This window comes from Lagopus leucura, unplaced genomic scaffold (assembly GCF_019238085.1).
Source record: "Lagopus leucura isolate 7727_CA_CO unplaced genomic scaffold, USGS_WTPT01 95-4_obj-0_obj, whole genome shotgun sequence".
Classification (NCBI taxonomy): domain Eukaryota; kingdom Metazoa; phylum Chordata; class Aves; order Galliformes; family Phasianidae; genus Lagopus; species Lagopus leucura.
This window is the reverse complement of record NW_024969119.1, coordinates 10,172-26,277: the sequence shown is the minus strand read 5'-3', so window position 1 is coordinate 26,277 and position 16,106 is coordinate 10,172. Positions and strand designations below refer to the sequence as shown.

The 16,106-nt window shown below is 40.0% G+C and overlaps 1 protein-coding gene and 1 long non-coding RNA gene across 2 annotated transcripts; both read left to right on the top strand.

Annotated features, from left to right (window-relative positions):
* Positions 1 to 1,078: 1,078 nt before the first annotated feature.
* Positions 1,079 to 8,788, top strand: NMD3 (NMD3 ribosome export adaptor; the record flags this gene model as incomplete). Its single annotated transcript, XM_042894936.1, has 13 exons — positions 1,079 to 1,222; positions 1,500 to 1,580; positions 1,841 to 1,969; positions 2,515 to 2,605; positions 2,751 to 2,829; positions 3,130 to 3,226; positions 3,503 to 3,620; positions 4,223 to 4,368; positions 4,832 to 4,944; positions 5,860 to 5,932; positions 6,471 to 6,577; positions 7,348 to 7,418; positions 7,847 to 8,788. Coding segments are annotated over 13 exons (1,383 nt in total), but the record flags the coding sequence as incomplete, so codon positions are not given.
* A 2,802-nt stretch (positions 8,789 to 11,590) lies between these two features.
* LOC122194023 lies at positions 11,591 to 13,904 on the top strand. The gene is made up of 3 exons (XR_006183030.1): positions 11,591 to 11,636; positions 12,088 to 12,174; positions 13,830 to 13,904. It is a non-coding gene; the product is annotated as an uncharacterized LOC122194023 (long non-coding RNA).
* Positions 13,905 to 16,106: the final 2,202 nt, after the last annotated feature.

Genomic DNA, 16,106 nt, shown 5'->3' with positions numbered 1-16,106 from the left:
CTTTTGGGATTGAACGCTACAGAGCACAGTCTGCAGGTCAAGGGAGGTGATCCTCCCCCCCCATTCTGCCCTGGTGAGGCCACATTTATTGTATTGTGCCCAGTTCTGGGCTCCCCGGTTCAAAGAGGATAGGGGTCTCCCAGAAGGAGTCTAGCAGAGAACCCCAAAGATGGTGCAGGGCCTGGAGCATCTCCTGTGTGAAGAAAGGCTGAGTAACCTAGGGCTGTCCAGCCTGGGGAAAAGAAGACCAAGGGGGATCCGATTCATGTTTATAAATATCTGGAGGGAGGTGGGAGGCAAAGCAGATAAGGACAGGCTCTTCTCGGGGCTGCATAGCGATAGGACAGGGAGTAGCGGCCTAAAAGTTGAAGATAATTCTGTTTAGACACGTGAAAGAGCTTCTTTTCAGTAAGGGTGATGGAGCACTGGAACAGACTGCCCAGAGAGGTGGTGCAGTCTCCTTCTATGGAGCTATTTAAGATCATCTGGATGCCTGTCTGTGCAACCTGCTGTAGGGAACCTGCTTGAACAGTGAGGTTGGACTTGATTGTTTCTCGAGGTCCCTTCCAATCCCTGCAGTTCTGTGATTTTTTGCTGTGTAAGTTGAAGAATTTATCACCCTGCCATACTGCAGGCAGACTGCAGGTGCCAGCATCACACCAGCTTTGGTACTGCCACACACTCAAATCTGTCAGTTATTTGGAGATACAGCTGAGGGGTCAGTGTGGATGTGGAAATCATCCTTGTGGAAATCTTTGGGATGTTATTGAAGTGAAATAGTACACAGACAGCTGTTGAGCCAGCAACAGCATACTGTAGGTATGTTGGTTGCTCTTTTTACCCACTGCATTCATCTGTTTCTTTTATGGAAGTAGGAAGGTGTTATTTATGGCCAGGAAGTTTGAAATGAATGGCATTGTGGTCTCTGAAAGAAAAAAGACAGCAAATTGGTGAGGGTGGCAAAGGAAAATGTGAATGCTTAAATCTTGTTCTATCAGGGAGGCTGAAGTTGGAGCTGCATGCCTGGTGTTCACATTGAAAGTTTGGGAAGTTGTTTCTTATCCTTTGAATGACGTAGTTTGTTGAAGCCACATCATATGCCTCAGTGTGCTTTTTTTATTACAGGTATCTTCAGCCTCCAGGAACTTGGATTCAGTGTGCCTTAGAATCAAGAGAGCTTCTTGCTTTGTGTCTTAAAAAAATTAAAGCTTCACTTAGCAAGGTGGGTAATGAATTTATTAGTCTTTCACAATGTGTCTGTTAGCACGACATAAAGTAAAATCTGGCTAACTCATGCTGGGTTTCATTCTTCCAGAGTAGCCATTCGTGTTGATATAGGGGTTATTAAGCGAGTGAGTATCTGTAGTGAGCACAGATAATAGCAGTCTGATCTCGTACAGTGCATTGGAAGAGCAATGAGCTAAACCATAAGCTTGTGTTTTCTGTTAGCTGGAGCTGCTCATGCTTAAGGCTGAGCCCTTGTTTGTTCCCACTTGCAGGTCCGGCTGATCGACGCAGGCTTTATTTGGACTGAACCACATTCTAAGAGATTGAAGCTGAAACTGACTGTTCAGAAGGAGGTAACAGAAATGTAGCAATCTGTGTGCAGGGTTTTTTTTAAAGCTTTTGTGGCAAACAGTATCCTTGTTATTGGTTTGGTTTTTTCCTGCTGCTTAGATAAGTGGTTCTCTCCAATAAGATACAGCATGTTTTTAATGGCTTCTTTTGACAAAATGTTGATTTACTTAAACTTCAATTGTGATGATCAGAACCCAGATGGCAAAATTTGAAGAATGTTATCAACTGTCCCCATAAAACTGTCAAAGCTTCTGTTTTGCAGGTGATAAATGGAGCAGTTCTTCAGCAAGTGTTTGTGGTGGAATATCTGATTCAGTCTCAGATGTGTGAAGACTGTCATAGGATTGAAGCGAAGGATTTCTGGAAAGCTGTGGTTCAAGTCAGGCAGAAGGTAGAGGCAAACTGAGTTTTTACTTTTTGATGGCAGTGCAATAACGCAGAGAAATCTTTGAGTGACTTTCTGATTTTCTCAGGAAAAGGTGTGCTTACATTTGGCTACTGCCACAGTAATAAGTTTGGCCATTTTTCCTTCTGGTTTTAGTTTGGAAATATTTTTTTCTGTTGTCCAGTATTATTAATATGCCCTTTTATAAGTGATGGCTCGCAGATGGATCTTACGTGAATTTTTATATATCCTTCCTTCTGTATTTTAAGGCACTGCTGGAAACAGTGGAGCAGATTGTTGATAAATATTTAAATCTTCTTTAAAGAAAAAAGATATCTGTAGCAACAGGCTGTGCAAAAAAAAGAAACAGAAGGCTTAAATAATTTGGTATAAATAGAGCACATCTCTGAAGTGTTTTTGGTTGGGATAGACTTTGGACTCTTCCTTCTGTAGATGATCTCTTCATATAAACATTTATTCTCCAGCAATTCTGCATTTGCTCCAGGTGATTCTTAAATGACTTTGATGGATTTATTTTGGCTTTGTTATAGACTCTGCACAAAAAGACTTTCTACTATTTGGAGCAGCTGATTTTAAAACACAGGCTTCATCAAAATACACTTCGCATCAAGGAAATCCATGGTAAGTGAGATGGCTTGTTAAGCTGGAGATAAAATAGACACACCTGGATTATGTTGCATTAATAGCTGTGTGTGGGTAACCAGAAGAATGTTCTTTTCAAATGCATTGTATAGATATGTTCATCAGGCTTTTTTTTTTCTTTCAGATGGCCTGGATTTTTATTATTCTTCAAAGCAACATGCTCAGAAGATGGTAGACTTTCTTCAGTGTACAGTTCCATCTAGGTACATCATTGACATCTATTGCCCTCCCCAAAAGCTTTTGGGAAGTAGCTGTTATCCCTCATTTTAAACAGATTATGTGAGTGACAGTGTAATGAGCCTGTGTTCTATTCAGTAGACAAAGCCCCTTGTGCAGAAGTCTCATGTTTTGTGGTTGGGTATTGTGAAACTACCCTTCATGAATTTTTGTAATTCCTTCATGAATTTGCTGTTTGTAGCTATGTCCAGCTCTTAGTGCTGGTTATCTTCTCTCCCAAACAGAGTCTTTCTTGCTGCTTGAAGCTCTATTTTTATGTTCTTTAGGTCGAAATCATCCCAGCGCTTGACCTCACATGATGTTCACAGTAATGTCTACAACTACAAAAGCACTTTCTCCGTGGAAATTGTTCCAGTATGCAAGGTAGTTTATTTCTGTTTCATCTCCAGGGTACTGTATGAAGTGGCAGGAGTTTGGTATTGCTGACAGAGACATTATTTATTTTATGTTTGGGGAACAGGAGGGTTTAGTCCCCAAGTGAGCTTGGAACTTAGCTAGCAGGTATTGTCAAGTTATTGGAGGATGTTGGGTGGGGATCTGAAAGTCTCAAATTTGAAAATCCATGTTTCTGATTTCCTTAAAGGCTTGATTAAAAATTAAAGAAATGTGAACTTTAAAACATGTTCTCTTTGCATGCAGGACAATGTTGTATGTCTGTCACCAAAACTGGCACAGAGTCTTGGTAACATGAGCCAGATCTGTGTGTGCATTAGAGTTACAAGTACTGTCCACCTCATTGATCCCAGCACTCTGCAGAGTAAGTTGTAATTTTTTTCTGCAATATGGCAAGGTGTTGAAAATCTGCTGGCAAAATTATTTACATAAAATCTTGTATTTTTGCACCTTATATAAGTATATATCTTATATAAGTTATAAAAGTATTTGTGCGCTCGTGACAGAAGTTGAATAGCAAACAAAGACCAAACTCTTCTCTAAACCTAATTTCCTTTGTGTTCTAGGAAAATCTGCAAGGTTAGTACTAGGTTTGTGGATGGTGTAGGGCTCTGCCAAGCACTTGGATTTGTCAGGGACGTGCCTCTCAAATGAGAAGACCTCTCTGTATTTATTAATGTGTATGTGATGCAAAATACCTCTGATAAGGCTACATCCCAGGAATTGATTTGTGTGCATAAAAGACTGTGCTTCAGACACATGAGATGTGACTTGTCTGTCACAGATCATCAGCTGCTGTCACAGCCAGAGTTTACCATATATATTGTGTCCCAAATAGTTTGTTCTCATAACAGTCTTGAACAGAATGCATTGTAGTTGCCTGTGTTTTGGTTAATGCTTCGTTTTAATTATCTGAAAGAAACTTTCTCCCTTGTGATTGTCTTTGCTGGTTCTTGGTTTTTCCAGTTGCTGAAATTGATGGAAATACCTACTGGCGCCATCCTTTCAATAGCTTGTTCAACCCAAAGCAGCTTGAGGAATTTATTGTTATGGACATCAATCGAGTTCAAGAAAAGAAGAAACCTGCAGGTGCAGGGGCAAGATCAAATAAAGTAAGAGTTCCTGTGGATGTTGTTTTGTTTGGGAGATTATGAAGATGTGAGTTCCACTTTTAAGTTATTTTCTTTTGAAGAGTTTAAACCCTACTTGTTAGTGCCACCACAGAAATTATTATTTTATACTAGCTTTGCAACTCTTCAATTACTGTTCTTTTTTCTGAAGCATAGAAACTTTTTCTTTTTTAATCAGAATTAGTGAACAAGAGTCAACTGCTTTTTCTCATTCAAAGGATAAAAGTAATAGAAAGTTACAAAGTAAACAAGTGATTGCCCTGTTTATTTCCTCAGTTTTGTAAAGATGAGAAAATAATGGTAGCAAGCAGTATGTTGGATTTCTGTTATAGAAAGTTTAATTGCAGCTGTAGTTTAACACACTAATGTAGCAGTGCAAATGTTTTAACAGCACAGAAGGTTAAGCTGAGTTTATTACAAGCATGTTTATTTTTCATTCCTCAAGCACACGCTGGCTGAAGCCTGGGTAAAGAAAACCTCGGAGCTGAGTACAGACCATCAGTATTTCTGCTGCACTCACTTGGGACACATTCTAAATCCTGGTGACCTTGTCTTAGGGTCTGTTCTGTTTCTTGGTTTTGATTTAAATGAGCCATTCCATAGGAGTTTGTGTTTGAGCCTCGCAGCAGGAATTTTGGTGTTGGCCTTGCACTGGAAGCTTGAAAGGTTTCTGTGTGTGGCCGTGGAAAGGAAGTTTTGAGTCTCTCAGGAGCAAACACGAAAGAAAATACTGGTATCTGATGACTTAATTCTATTCTTAATTTGCTAGGGAGCTGGAATGGTTGTTTCAGTTCATACTGCTGACTTGGATTCTGTACATGCCTGTGTATTATCAAGAAAGTTGTGAATTTCCTAAATGAGATCTGTAGAAGGGATAGAATCTTTCATCTTGGCCATGAAGAGATAGATGGTTATAATACAGCAAAACTTCTAGCAGAACTCATGCCATAAAACTAGCTGCTAGTTGACTTCTAAAGTGAGATGAGAATAACAGTGCAGACACAGATGAGAGATTTTGAAAACACTAGGCAAGATCAAAGTAAGGTGAAGGCATATGACCTTTTTGATTAAATGTGAGTATTGCATACAGCAATGACAAATGTGAATGTTTTTAGGATGGGGCTTGGTCAGTGATTCTCAAGTAAATGGGAATAAACATGAATATTTTGAAGGCAGCAGAACCTCAGGGATGTGTGTGGGTTCATGAGGTTGGTGAGTGCAATGGTGCTACTGAACAGAATGTGGGGACAGCAGCTTGCTCTAAGAGTTCCTCAGTTATGACAAGTGCATACTGATGTGGATTTCTTCTTTTCTCTGTTCTTAGTTTGGAAACATTCATTTTTTTGAGTAGCTATAACTGAGACTATGATCTTTCATGCAGACATTACATTTGCTCTTTAATACTAGCATATAAAACCTTGACTTCGTTTTTCTGTACTTAAATAAAAGTATGAACTACTGTTTTCATTTTAGATTTGACTTGGCCAACTGTAACTTGAATGACGAGTTTGTGAATAAGATGAGCCCACACAACGTCCCTGACGTGGTAAGATCATTTTCTTTGTACAGATTTCTCTGCATTGCTCAGGAAAATCAAGTGGCTTTATATCAGATGCACACTGGTTGCCTGGTGCTCAAGGAAGGAAATGTTAATGTTGAAATTTGAATGGAATCCAATCAGTGAGAATTAACTTCTCACTACTTATATTTTAGAGTGGTGTTTAAATAATACTTTTACCTTAACCTGCCTTATTCATTGCTGTTCATATTACCCTGTGTGGTGAAAACTCTTACATCTCCAGGGTATGCCTCTTCAGGAAATAAAAGTTTCCAAACACTTTGGTTTGAATTGAAAAATGCTGTGTGAATTCTATTTAAGACTTTTTAGTGCCAGACTGCCAAAAGTGCAGGTGTCATATGTTACTGTCTGCAGTTTGTTTGTAAGACTGAGTCTGCTGTTTGTTCTGATGTTACAGTTGCCCAAATCTAGACTTGGGTGTTGCTTTGGTTATTTTTTTAAAGCATGTCGTGAGTTGCATATTATGGTGTGTGTGCATGTAAATATCTGTGGGTTTCCACTGTAGGTATTGATAAAGAAGAGCTACGACCGTGCCAAGCGCCAGCATCGCAGAAACTGGAAACTGAAAGAGCTGGAAAGAGACAGAGAAGGCATGGATACAGATGATGAAAGGTATCAGCCATGAAGTTTTGAAGTCCTTTCTACCTAGGATAGCATGCTAAGTCTGAAAATACCATTTACCACTCTCTGCTAAGGACAAAACCCCCAGTGTAATGCCATACTACTGTTACAGGGGCACAAGCAAATGCTGCTGGTTCTGTAGGGGTGTGATGATGGCTGATAAAATAGGATAGGTTCTAAACAATACACTCTTTGCATCTTTCCTAGTGCAGGAAGTGCTTTAAACATATCTATGCACCTTACTTGTGCTTTTAGAATATTCTATCTTGACTGCTAGGTTTCAGGGAAGGCAGATACTGAGGTGGCTGGTGGGGGGTCAAGAAATGAACTAAATCCTGAATCTTAAAGATAACCCTGTTACATGAGGCAAATGATGAATGTCAGAGCTATTGTGCCTTATTGCTGCTGTTTTTTTTTAGCTAAGGGTTGCTTTTGTGAAAATATGTTTGTCGTTGTTCCATGGCAAAGCTGAAACAGCAGCAGATAACAAATAATGTCTAATAGAGTAGGAAAAAGGAGGCAATTAGAGTTAAATGAGGACAGGCAGTTTACATATATTTTGGAAACGAGTAGGTGCTAACAGTAATCAAAATAAAATGAAAAAAAGGCAGAAAGAATGAGTTGACAATGTAAGAATGTTATCAGAAGGCACAACTGAAGGACTGCAGTCCTTTCTTGGAGCTTTTTTCTTTTGATTTGTTTTTATAAATTTGCATAAATGCAAAGGGAAAGTGAGTAAATAGATTAAACCTCGTTTACAGACAATACCAGGACTTCCTTGAAGATCTGGAAGAAGATGAAGCCATAAGGAAAAACGTCAACATTTACAGAAGTAAGGCCTCTTTTACGATTGAATTGCATGTAATTTGATCATAACTATTTGAGTAAAAATATTCTTGCTGAAGCCCTGTATTTGGATCTTTGAACTGCTCATTCTTGGAGTAATGCTGTAATGTAACAGCATGAGGTATCTCACTTGCACTGAGTGATGCTCATGTCGCTTGCTTACCTTTAACATAAGATAAAAGCCTTTTTCCTGGACTTTCAAGACCTGTGCTGGGTAAAAAACATGATGATTAACTTGGCATCTTCCAAGAAGGCAAGCATTATTCTTTGGAGTTGGATTTTATGGGGGAGTTTGTTTGCTTGTTGCTTATTTTCAGTCACTTGGGGTTGTTCAGGTTGCTCTGGTTTTCGTTTCTTTTGCTTAGCTGTTCAGGTTTTTTTTTGGTTGATGTTTTTTTAATTGATTTTTTTTAGATGCAGACGTTCCAGTGGAGAGTGACACAGATGATGATGGGGCCCCTCGGATCAGTCTGGCTGAAATGCTGGAGGATCTCCATATTTCTGAGGATGCCACTGGTGGGGAAGGAGCAAATATGCTGACAGAATAAGCATAGTGCATTAAGCAGTGCAGTTAGTATTTGCCTGGGGAGGAAAATGTACCCCATATAAGCAAACATTATGAACTGTGGTAATGTTGTATCTACAGCCATACCTCTAAATCACATTTCTGAATTGATATTTCATATATAATTGTCTAGAAGATCAGTGACTGCAGTTAAGCTTCTGTGCAAACACTGTCATATGAGTTCCACATGTTCTTCTCATCTCTGAGTGTTTTCTCCTTGCAACTTCTTGTAAGGTAAAGACCAGGCGACTAACTTCAGTTGTGTCCACTGAGAATATTAATTGTTCTGCACCTAAGACTGCTAATAAAGCAAAATGTCCATCAGGAGAGATTTTGTTCTGGTTTGCTACACTTGTAGGTACAATACCTTACCTACTCTTTATTGTTTTCATTTATTTACCTGAAATGGATTTTTCCTGTCTTAATCTTTTTGGCACAACGCTTTGTTGAAGACTTTCATTATGATGACAGTTTATTCCATATAACAGTATTTTGGGGAGGTTTAAGAGTTTTCTGATGCTGTCAATAAGGGAATTCCAACTATTTCTGTTATGTACACAAAAACGCTTTGTTGTAAATTGATTGAACACACAGCCCACAATCAGAAAGATTTGAGACTTCTTTTAAATGGTAATGAATATTGTATTGTACTGTATTTCATGCTTGCATCAGTGGATTAAATGCAGTTTGCATAATCTCTGATTAATACGCTGAGAGATACTGTACATAAAGATTTTTTTGTCTCAAAGTCTGCCTGAGTTTTCGCAGGTAATAAACTGGTTGGACAACAATTGACTTCTCTTTGTGTCTTAATCTCACTCCAGATATATACCATGAATCACCTCACCTCTGATAACTGGAGCAAGATATACACCCAGTATCAACTGTGAAAAAACTATACAAATGTTTTTGTTCCATCATTATTTAAGTAAATGTTAAAATGAAATTTATCTCTGCTGTAAACCCAGATAGAATATAAGCATTATACTGGAACATTACGTGCTGATGGTGTGTTAAAACTTCTGGTTTTAATTCTGTTGACTGAACTGGTGGTGTGCCATAGAAGGCAAGGGGGAAAAAATGAAAATGTGGAAGGTCAGCTTTGATGTAGTAAAATTCTGAGCCTGCCATAGGCATTGCTAGCAGCTCAGCCATCCTGCAGAACTGTCTTTTATCGTGTAGTTGGGTCACACTAAGCTCTCCTGCATCCTCCTTGAGGAGCTTTGTCATAGTTTTTATTATGAAGAAGAACAGTCGTGAGAAATCCATAAAGTTGCCACAAAGTGAAGGAGCAGTTTATCTCGTGACAGTAGTTCAGTATAGGAAAGGTATGAAGCATTAAAAAAAAAAAAGAGAATACAGCTGCACAGCTAGCCTGAATTATCACTGCAACAAGAATGGTTTGGGTGTGTTGATTTTTTTAACATATTTTACTTCTATCTGCACCTGCCAGTAGTGGTGGGGAAATTGAGATAAGCTCAAATCTAGTGACTCTTGGGCCAGATCTATGGAAATGGAAGAACTTTAATTAGCCATAACATATAACAGCCAGTCTGTTCCATGACTGGATGAGATGTGTTCTGAGTTGTGATTTTTCTGACAAAGGTAAAAATGATCAAACCTTTCTTGGACATGCTTTGATAATAAGCTTCCTGTTGGCAGCGGAGAGGGAGTTGTAATAAAAACCTGTTTTAAACTCTGCTGTTTTGATCAACTCTCTTCCTCCCTAATGTTTTCTTTCATACTAGCTCTCAGTAATGTCAGACGGATTGCTGTCTTATCTGTCAATCTGCTTGTTATTGGAGACGTCTGTCTTCTTTGTCCCCCTATGGTCTGTTACTGGTCTGTATTGGATTTCAAACATCTTTCAGCAAGTCTTGTCTGGAAAGATGTTTAGGTATGGGTGCTAGACAAACAAGTCATAAATCCGAGTCTATTGTTTGCTAGCTGGTAACACATAGTAACAGCTCTCCAAGGGTGCCTAAGCTGTGTGTGTACTTGAAACCCAAGTTAGCTCTCATTTTAGGTTCTCAAATTTACGGCGTTCCTTTAATATGTCAACAGTTGGGAGCCAGAAGAGGCTCAGATGGTGTACGGCCAGTGAAGGCAAGATCTGCTCAGTGACACCGGATAAGTAATGTGATAAAAGGTACTTAATTCACAGTAGAGAAAAGGCTGCTATGTAACCTGCATCTCCTGAAAATCTCCATCTGTGGATTAAGCCACAGTTTAAAGAGAAAGCTCCTTATTTTATACAGCAGAGAAGGTGCTCCAGGATTCGAGTCATAACTTCTTAATGGTTTGCATGCAGCTTCAGATGAATTTTGAATTGGAAGAGTTGAAATATAGCATTCCTCGAGTCTACCTGGGGAGGAGAGTGTTTGCTTCTGAGATGTGAATGTTATACACATATGCATACAGCTATACATATATGCATGTACAACAGAGTATGTGTGATAGCAAGTACCAAGCAGTAGCAGTGTGTACAGTAATTTATGGATAGCAATACAGACTTAAAAGGGTTGTTGGTATCTGAAATAGTTGTGATGGTTGTGTGCTTGCCACATGTGGTAAGCTAGTAGAAGATGAAAAAGAAAGAATACTTTTAAAGTATTTAGGGAGGAAAATAAAGGCATAGCCAGCTGAAGCGATTCTGTTTCAGCAGAGAAGAAAAGTTTTGTCCTTCAAAACAGCCGATGTGTTGTTCTTTCAGAAGGAAGGCTTTCACAATGAGAAACCAAATAAGCTTCTTACAGACTTTAACCCCTGTCACCCTAATCCTCCTGTTTAGAAAGACTTACTTGAGCTAAGGGAGTTTCATGTTTTCCCCCCAGTCAGTTACTGAAGGGATGAAGGGAGACAAGGAAAATGAAAAACTAGATTTAAACCTTCTGGGGTTTTTATTGTTGAATTTGCATTTAGTTTAATTACTGCTGGGGGGTTCAGTTCCCTTTGTGAATGCGCACAGTACTTCCTGTCAGCACTCAATGTATTACCATGATTCTTGATCATTTAAACACAAGTCAGAGTTCTTCTATCAGAAAACAAAGCTGTTGTCATAGGGATTATTCCAGTCTGTGTCCTAAGGAGCTACCAAGGGCTGGCAGCAGAAATTTCCTTTTCTCCTTTGGAAGTTGTCAGAGAAGACTTGAGATGTTCTTGTGATGAATGTGGTAGTCCACCTGATGTCACTATTCCTTCGTGTTAATGGAAAGCAGCAGCCTGTTCACTTGTAACGAAAAGTCAGCAGAACTTGGTTCAGTTCTTGCTCGTGCCAGTGTGGTTCCTGATGCGTTATTTTGAACCTAAATGAAAATAGCACCACCTTAACGGAAAATAAGACAAAAGCTTTGATCGAGATGCTTAAGGACTCCTGGCAATCTGCTCCTTCTGCTGACAGATTTGCCTTTGCACTTTGCCATGGCCGCTTATTTTAGCTGCATGCTCCCAGAGCAGTTAAATATAGGAGTGAGACTTGTGTTGGGTTTCAGAGATTTTTGGCAATGTTTGCTGCAGCTCATTCCAGAATTTAGTCATGTAGCAATGAATACTACTATCAGAATTTACCTAGGTTTAAGTTTTCCATACTCAATCTTCATGAGCTTAGGATGGGAATCTGGTTAAAACAAGAGGCAAGAGGTAAGATTTAAAACTTGCCAGAATTTTCGTTCCATGCTAAAAGCAAAGCATAATCAGGAAAGAAAGGTGTCTTTATGTAGTTCAAATAATCGACTTTATAAAATGAAACAATTATGTATGACACCTACATCCACAGCTAATGCAATTTCTCACATCAGCTAAGGGAGTGCTTTACATTGCTAAGAACTGAAAGGACTTAAAGAAGAAAAACCAATCTGTGTTGAGGGACAAGTTTTGTAAGATAGAAGGAAACTCCTCAAGCTGTGAATTTTTTGGGTAGGCTGCTTGTATACTGCTTAGCATGGTGTGACTGGATGCTATATGCTTTATTATACATGCTCATTCGTTCTTCAGCCCTCAGTCATAAATTAAAGCTCTAGGTTTGTTAGAGATTTTTTTTCTTAAAAGATGAAGGCTAATATTCAAAATAATCCAGGCTTATGTCCTTTAGGAGCCTGGAGTGAAAATATTCTGGCAGCCAGATTTAGACACCGTGATGCAAAGGTTCCATGATGCCCTGTGGAAGCCATAGTTAGAGGTAAGCACGCAGATTGCCAGCACATCAAACACAGAGAATTCATCCCAAAGGCCCAGGTTTGTAGAAGCTGGCACACAGAGCCAGGAGGTGCCAGGGGAGCTAGCCTGGGAGAAGTGTTTGTAGGAGTGCCAGCAAGAGCAGTTGTGCTGGGGCAGCTGACCCAGCGAGCACACAGAGACAGCTGCTCCACAGCCTTCTGGAATCACCAGGTCCTGGTGCCTGTTCCTGTATCCACTGTGCTGAGCTCCCCGGAATGGTACATAGACAGTTTTGCCTAAGATGCAGTTCCAGCCAAAGGATGCATGTGCTCCAAGTAGGGTTTAACAGGGATTGTCTCCAGTGGAAATGGTGGAAATGTTGAAACAGCTGCTGTTTAACCTTGGCAGCCTCTGAATTCTGAATATAGCTTGTTTGTTTACCTTGGTGTCTTGACTGTTTGAAATTCTCTTTCCCAAAACACACTGCTTGCGCTCTGACAGGATGCAAGATGCATACAAAATCACCTGATCTGGAAAAATATGTTCAGGTTTTTAATACAATTTTAATAAGTAATCATAAATCATGTTCAGGTATTACACTGGCCTTTAATGCATCCCTTCATTACACAGATAAATAAGCCATGCAAGGGTGTATAATGGTAAGCAGCTTTAGTTGCCTTCAAGCAAGTTTTCCAAAGTCTGTAACAGAGCATGAGTACTCAGGTTCTGTTTTCACTTGTTTCTGAGAGAGAAGTGACCATTTGTATGGGCTGAGCAGCAGTTTAGGGCAATTCTGATTAAACATTTGGGAAATATCTTGTGAGGAATAGAATATGTTTGGGGCCTGTGGAGACTCCATCATGTGGAAGTGGTAAAGCCAGATAGTGCCAATAACAGCCTGAGTCCAGCGACCTTCTCTGGTAACAACATGATGGCATTATATGAACCAGTTTTTTTGTAGATTTTTAAGTTTTTTATATTGATGTACACCTTTAAAGTCAGCACATGTAGGATTGGACCATTTTAAAATGATGCTTCTCAACAGCCTATTTTAATTCACTGGATGGCATTCTGCACGCCTCTACATGAAATGTGCAGAGCAAAGCAACAAAAACCTTTGTTTGGTCTCTTAGCAGAATCATCCAAGAGCTGGTGCCCACCAGCAGAGCCCACAAGGATTCTCTAGCTGCTGACTGCTGCTTTGTGCACAGTTTGATGCTCGGTCCCTTGCACTCCTTGTCCCAGCTCCAACACACCTGTTGCCCCAAGGACTTGGCAGCTCTGGAGCTAAGTGTCTTGTGGTCCTCACGTACTGTGTGGGCCGGGTGGCTGCACTTGTGATTCAGTTAGGAAGCTACGCACCAATTATAAGATGAGGAGATAACAGGTCACTACAATCCCTTCGCCTGCACATAGTAAGAGAAAATGCTGTCTTAGTGGTACAAATGCTGCCTTAGTGGAAACTTTCAATACAAATTCTTCCTCTAACTGGCAAAACCTTCTCATCTCTCCTCCCGACAGCCTGAACCTCAAGCTGTTGTGCGGGGTGGATCACAAACCCTCCAATGAATATTTCAGTTCTACTTGCTGATTGCAAATTGATTTAAGCGAGGTCAGAGATCATGTGCCTGTTGAACATTCATGCACCTGTAGGCTCATTTTCTATTTTCCTGCCAGATGTGTCCTTGCAGAGAAGCATTCTCAGTGGGAGAGTTGCAGAGATCCAGCCTTACCCCTAGAACCTTCCATGTGTTGGAGAACTTCAGTGACAGATGTGAGTGTAATGCATGTCAAAAGGATGAGGTGTTTGGATCAGTCTTCCCTGTACTGCATGAATGTCTCCTCCTTTTAAGGCAGGCAGGTGCTAGCATTGAACTTAGCCAGAAAACATAATTCCTGAATTCATGTGGGATAGGCTGGAGATAAGCCCTCAATCCTCAGTTCAGGTAGGCAGGAGTTGTAACAACATATCTGTTTAGGCACCTTAAGTCTGGGAAATTGCTGGAAAGGTTTCCCTGAAAATACTTGTATTATGGAGATATCATTCAAGAAGTACTTTTCTACAACAAATAAGACTGTTAGTAGGCTGTTGCATGAAGTAGTTGCAGCTAAGCATTGAAGTTAGGCAGAAAGGTTCAGCCAAGCAAGACTGGCTAACTTAAGGTCAGCTTTATAAAAACATACAGATCTTCTGTGAACTCAACATCATTCTAAATACACATATGCAAGATGAAAAGGAGTACGTTCTGTGGGATGTATAGGCTAGAAAGTGCTGACAAGTTTGTCTTAGGAACAGGATTTTCAAGTCAGATAACAAATAGCTAAGATAAGAACTCAAATTACATTCGGATGTAAATAGTAGCATAGACAAAATGCTTATGTCATCATAGCAAAACCAATAAAAGTAACAATAAGGAACATGAACTTATTTTAGGCCTCAAAAACTGTTAGCAGCAGCAGTGGAAATAAAGTTCTGCACACACACACAAAAAATCTTTATCTTCATTGCCTTTAGGAGCTTTAAATAATTTGATCAATAAATTGTTTTATGAGAGGAAAGCTATGAAAGTCCTATAATAATAAACCTCCTAATACAAGGAATGTATTAGAGTTGTAATCACACAGATCACAGTGAGAAGCATAAGGTATTTGGATTTAGTAGGTCTTTATTATTTAGCTATTTGGTTTTACCTTTCTTGAACCAGCCCTACTAAGTTATGCCATTTAACCACGAGAAGCTGGTGAAGCAGAGCTGTGAACGGTGCTTCGTGTCACCAATTTCCTTTCTAGGTTGGAACTATTCACAAAGATGGGAATGACATTAGAATAGCTATATGTCAGAAACTAATTTTGTTCAATTAACGCTGCTTAAGTCCACATTTATGAATGCTAACATGAATTCATTTATTGACAGAAAGTCACTGAGCAAGTACATTCAGCATATATGAGTGTACACTGGGGTTAACAGCCTTGGGAGAAAACAAGAAGCACCTTTTATTCCTGCATCTGAACGTTAATAAAAACCTCCAAACAGCACCACCGCACAACCCTATCCTCCCCCATGCACACACACGCAAAAGCCCAACCCTCACTGACAGGTGTGCAGAATTAGTTACTGTCTCATGTGGCAGGCATTGATGTCAAGGAACTGATACTCACTTGTTAAGCAAGCAAATCTTCTGACATTAATGTTTAGGAGATTAATAAACCATCCAGCATCTAAGAACCAACCTTCTACTCGTGCAGACTGTGCACGTATGTATCTATGCACAAAAACTGCAGAGAACTGCCTGCATAGCTACATGGGAAAGCATGGGGGGAGTGCTGGTTTTTAATAAGGTATCCCTTGTGCCAAGTGTTCCTGATGCAACTGTTGTAGCAAAGATGCAGTGCCTGCACCTGCCATGCACCTGGTGGATAGCAGGGTAGCCAGGCAACCCATGGAACAGTTACGTGGTGCAGTACTTCTGATGGGGAGATCTGCACAAGTTTTTGTTGCTCTTTTCTGGAGAGGCAGTAGTATGCAGAGTTCAGCTGCCAGAAGGCTGTGGGCCAGAGCACAGATCCCAGCAGGGAGCATGCCCAAGCAGGTTAGTATTTTTGTTTGCGTTGTTTCAAAACAGCAATTACAAGGTGGAGTTTAAACATAGTATTTTAAATCTTACTCTGTAGTTAGGAGTCTTAGTCCCATGCAGGGAAAAGATTGTAATGAATAAAACTAATCAAGTATTTTTCATTCAGTTGCCACTTAGCTCTCTGTATCCTTCTGGTTTTCTGTGGTATCCATCCTCCCTCCAGCTCTCACAGCTGAGCTTTAGAGATCTGTGCTGTTCTTGGACAGAGCAAACTGCACTGCTGTCACTGCAGATGCCCAGGAGCCAGCCCATGTCACAGGACTGCAGCATGCAAATAGGACACCTGCACAGGCAAGATCCTGTGACAGCTATTGCAAGA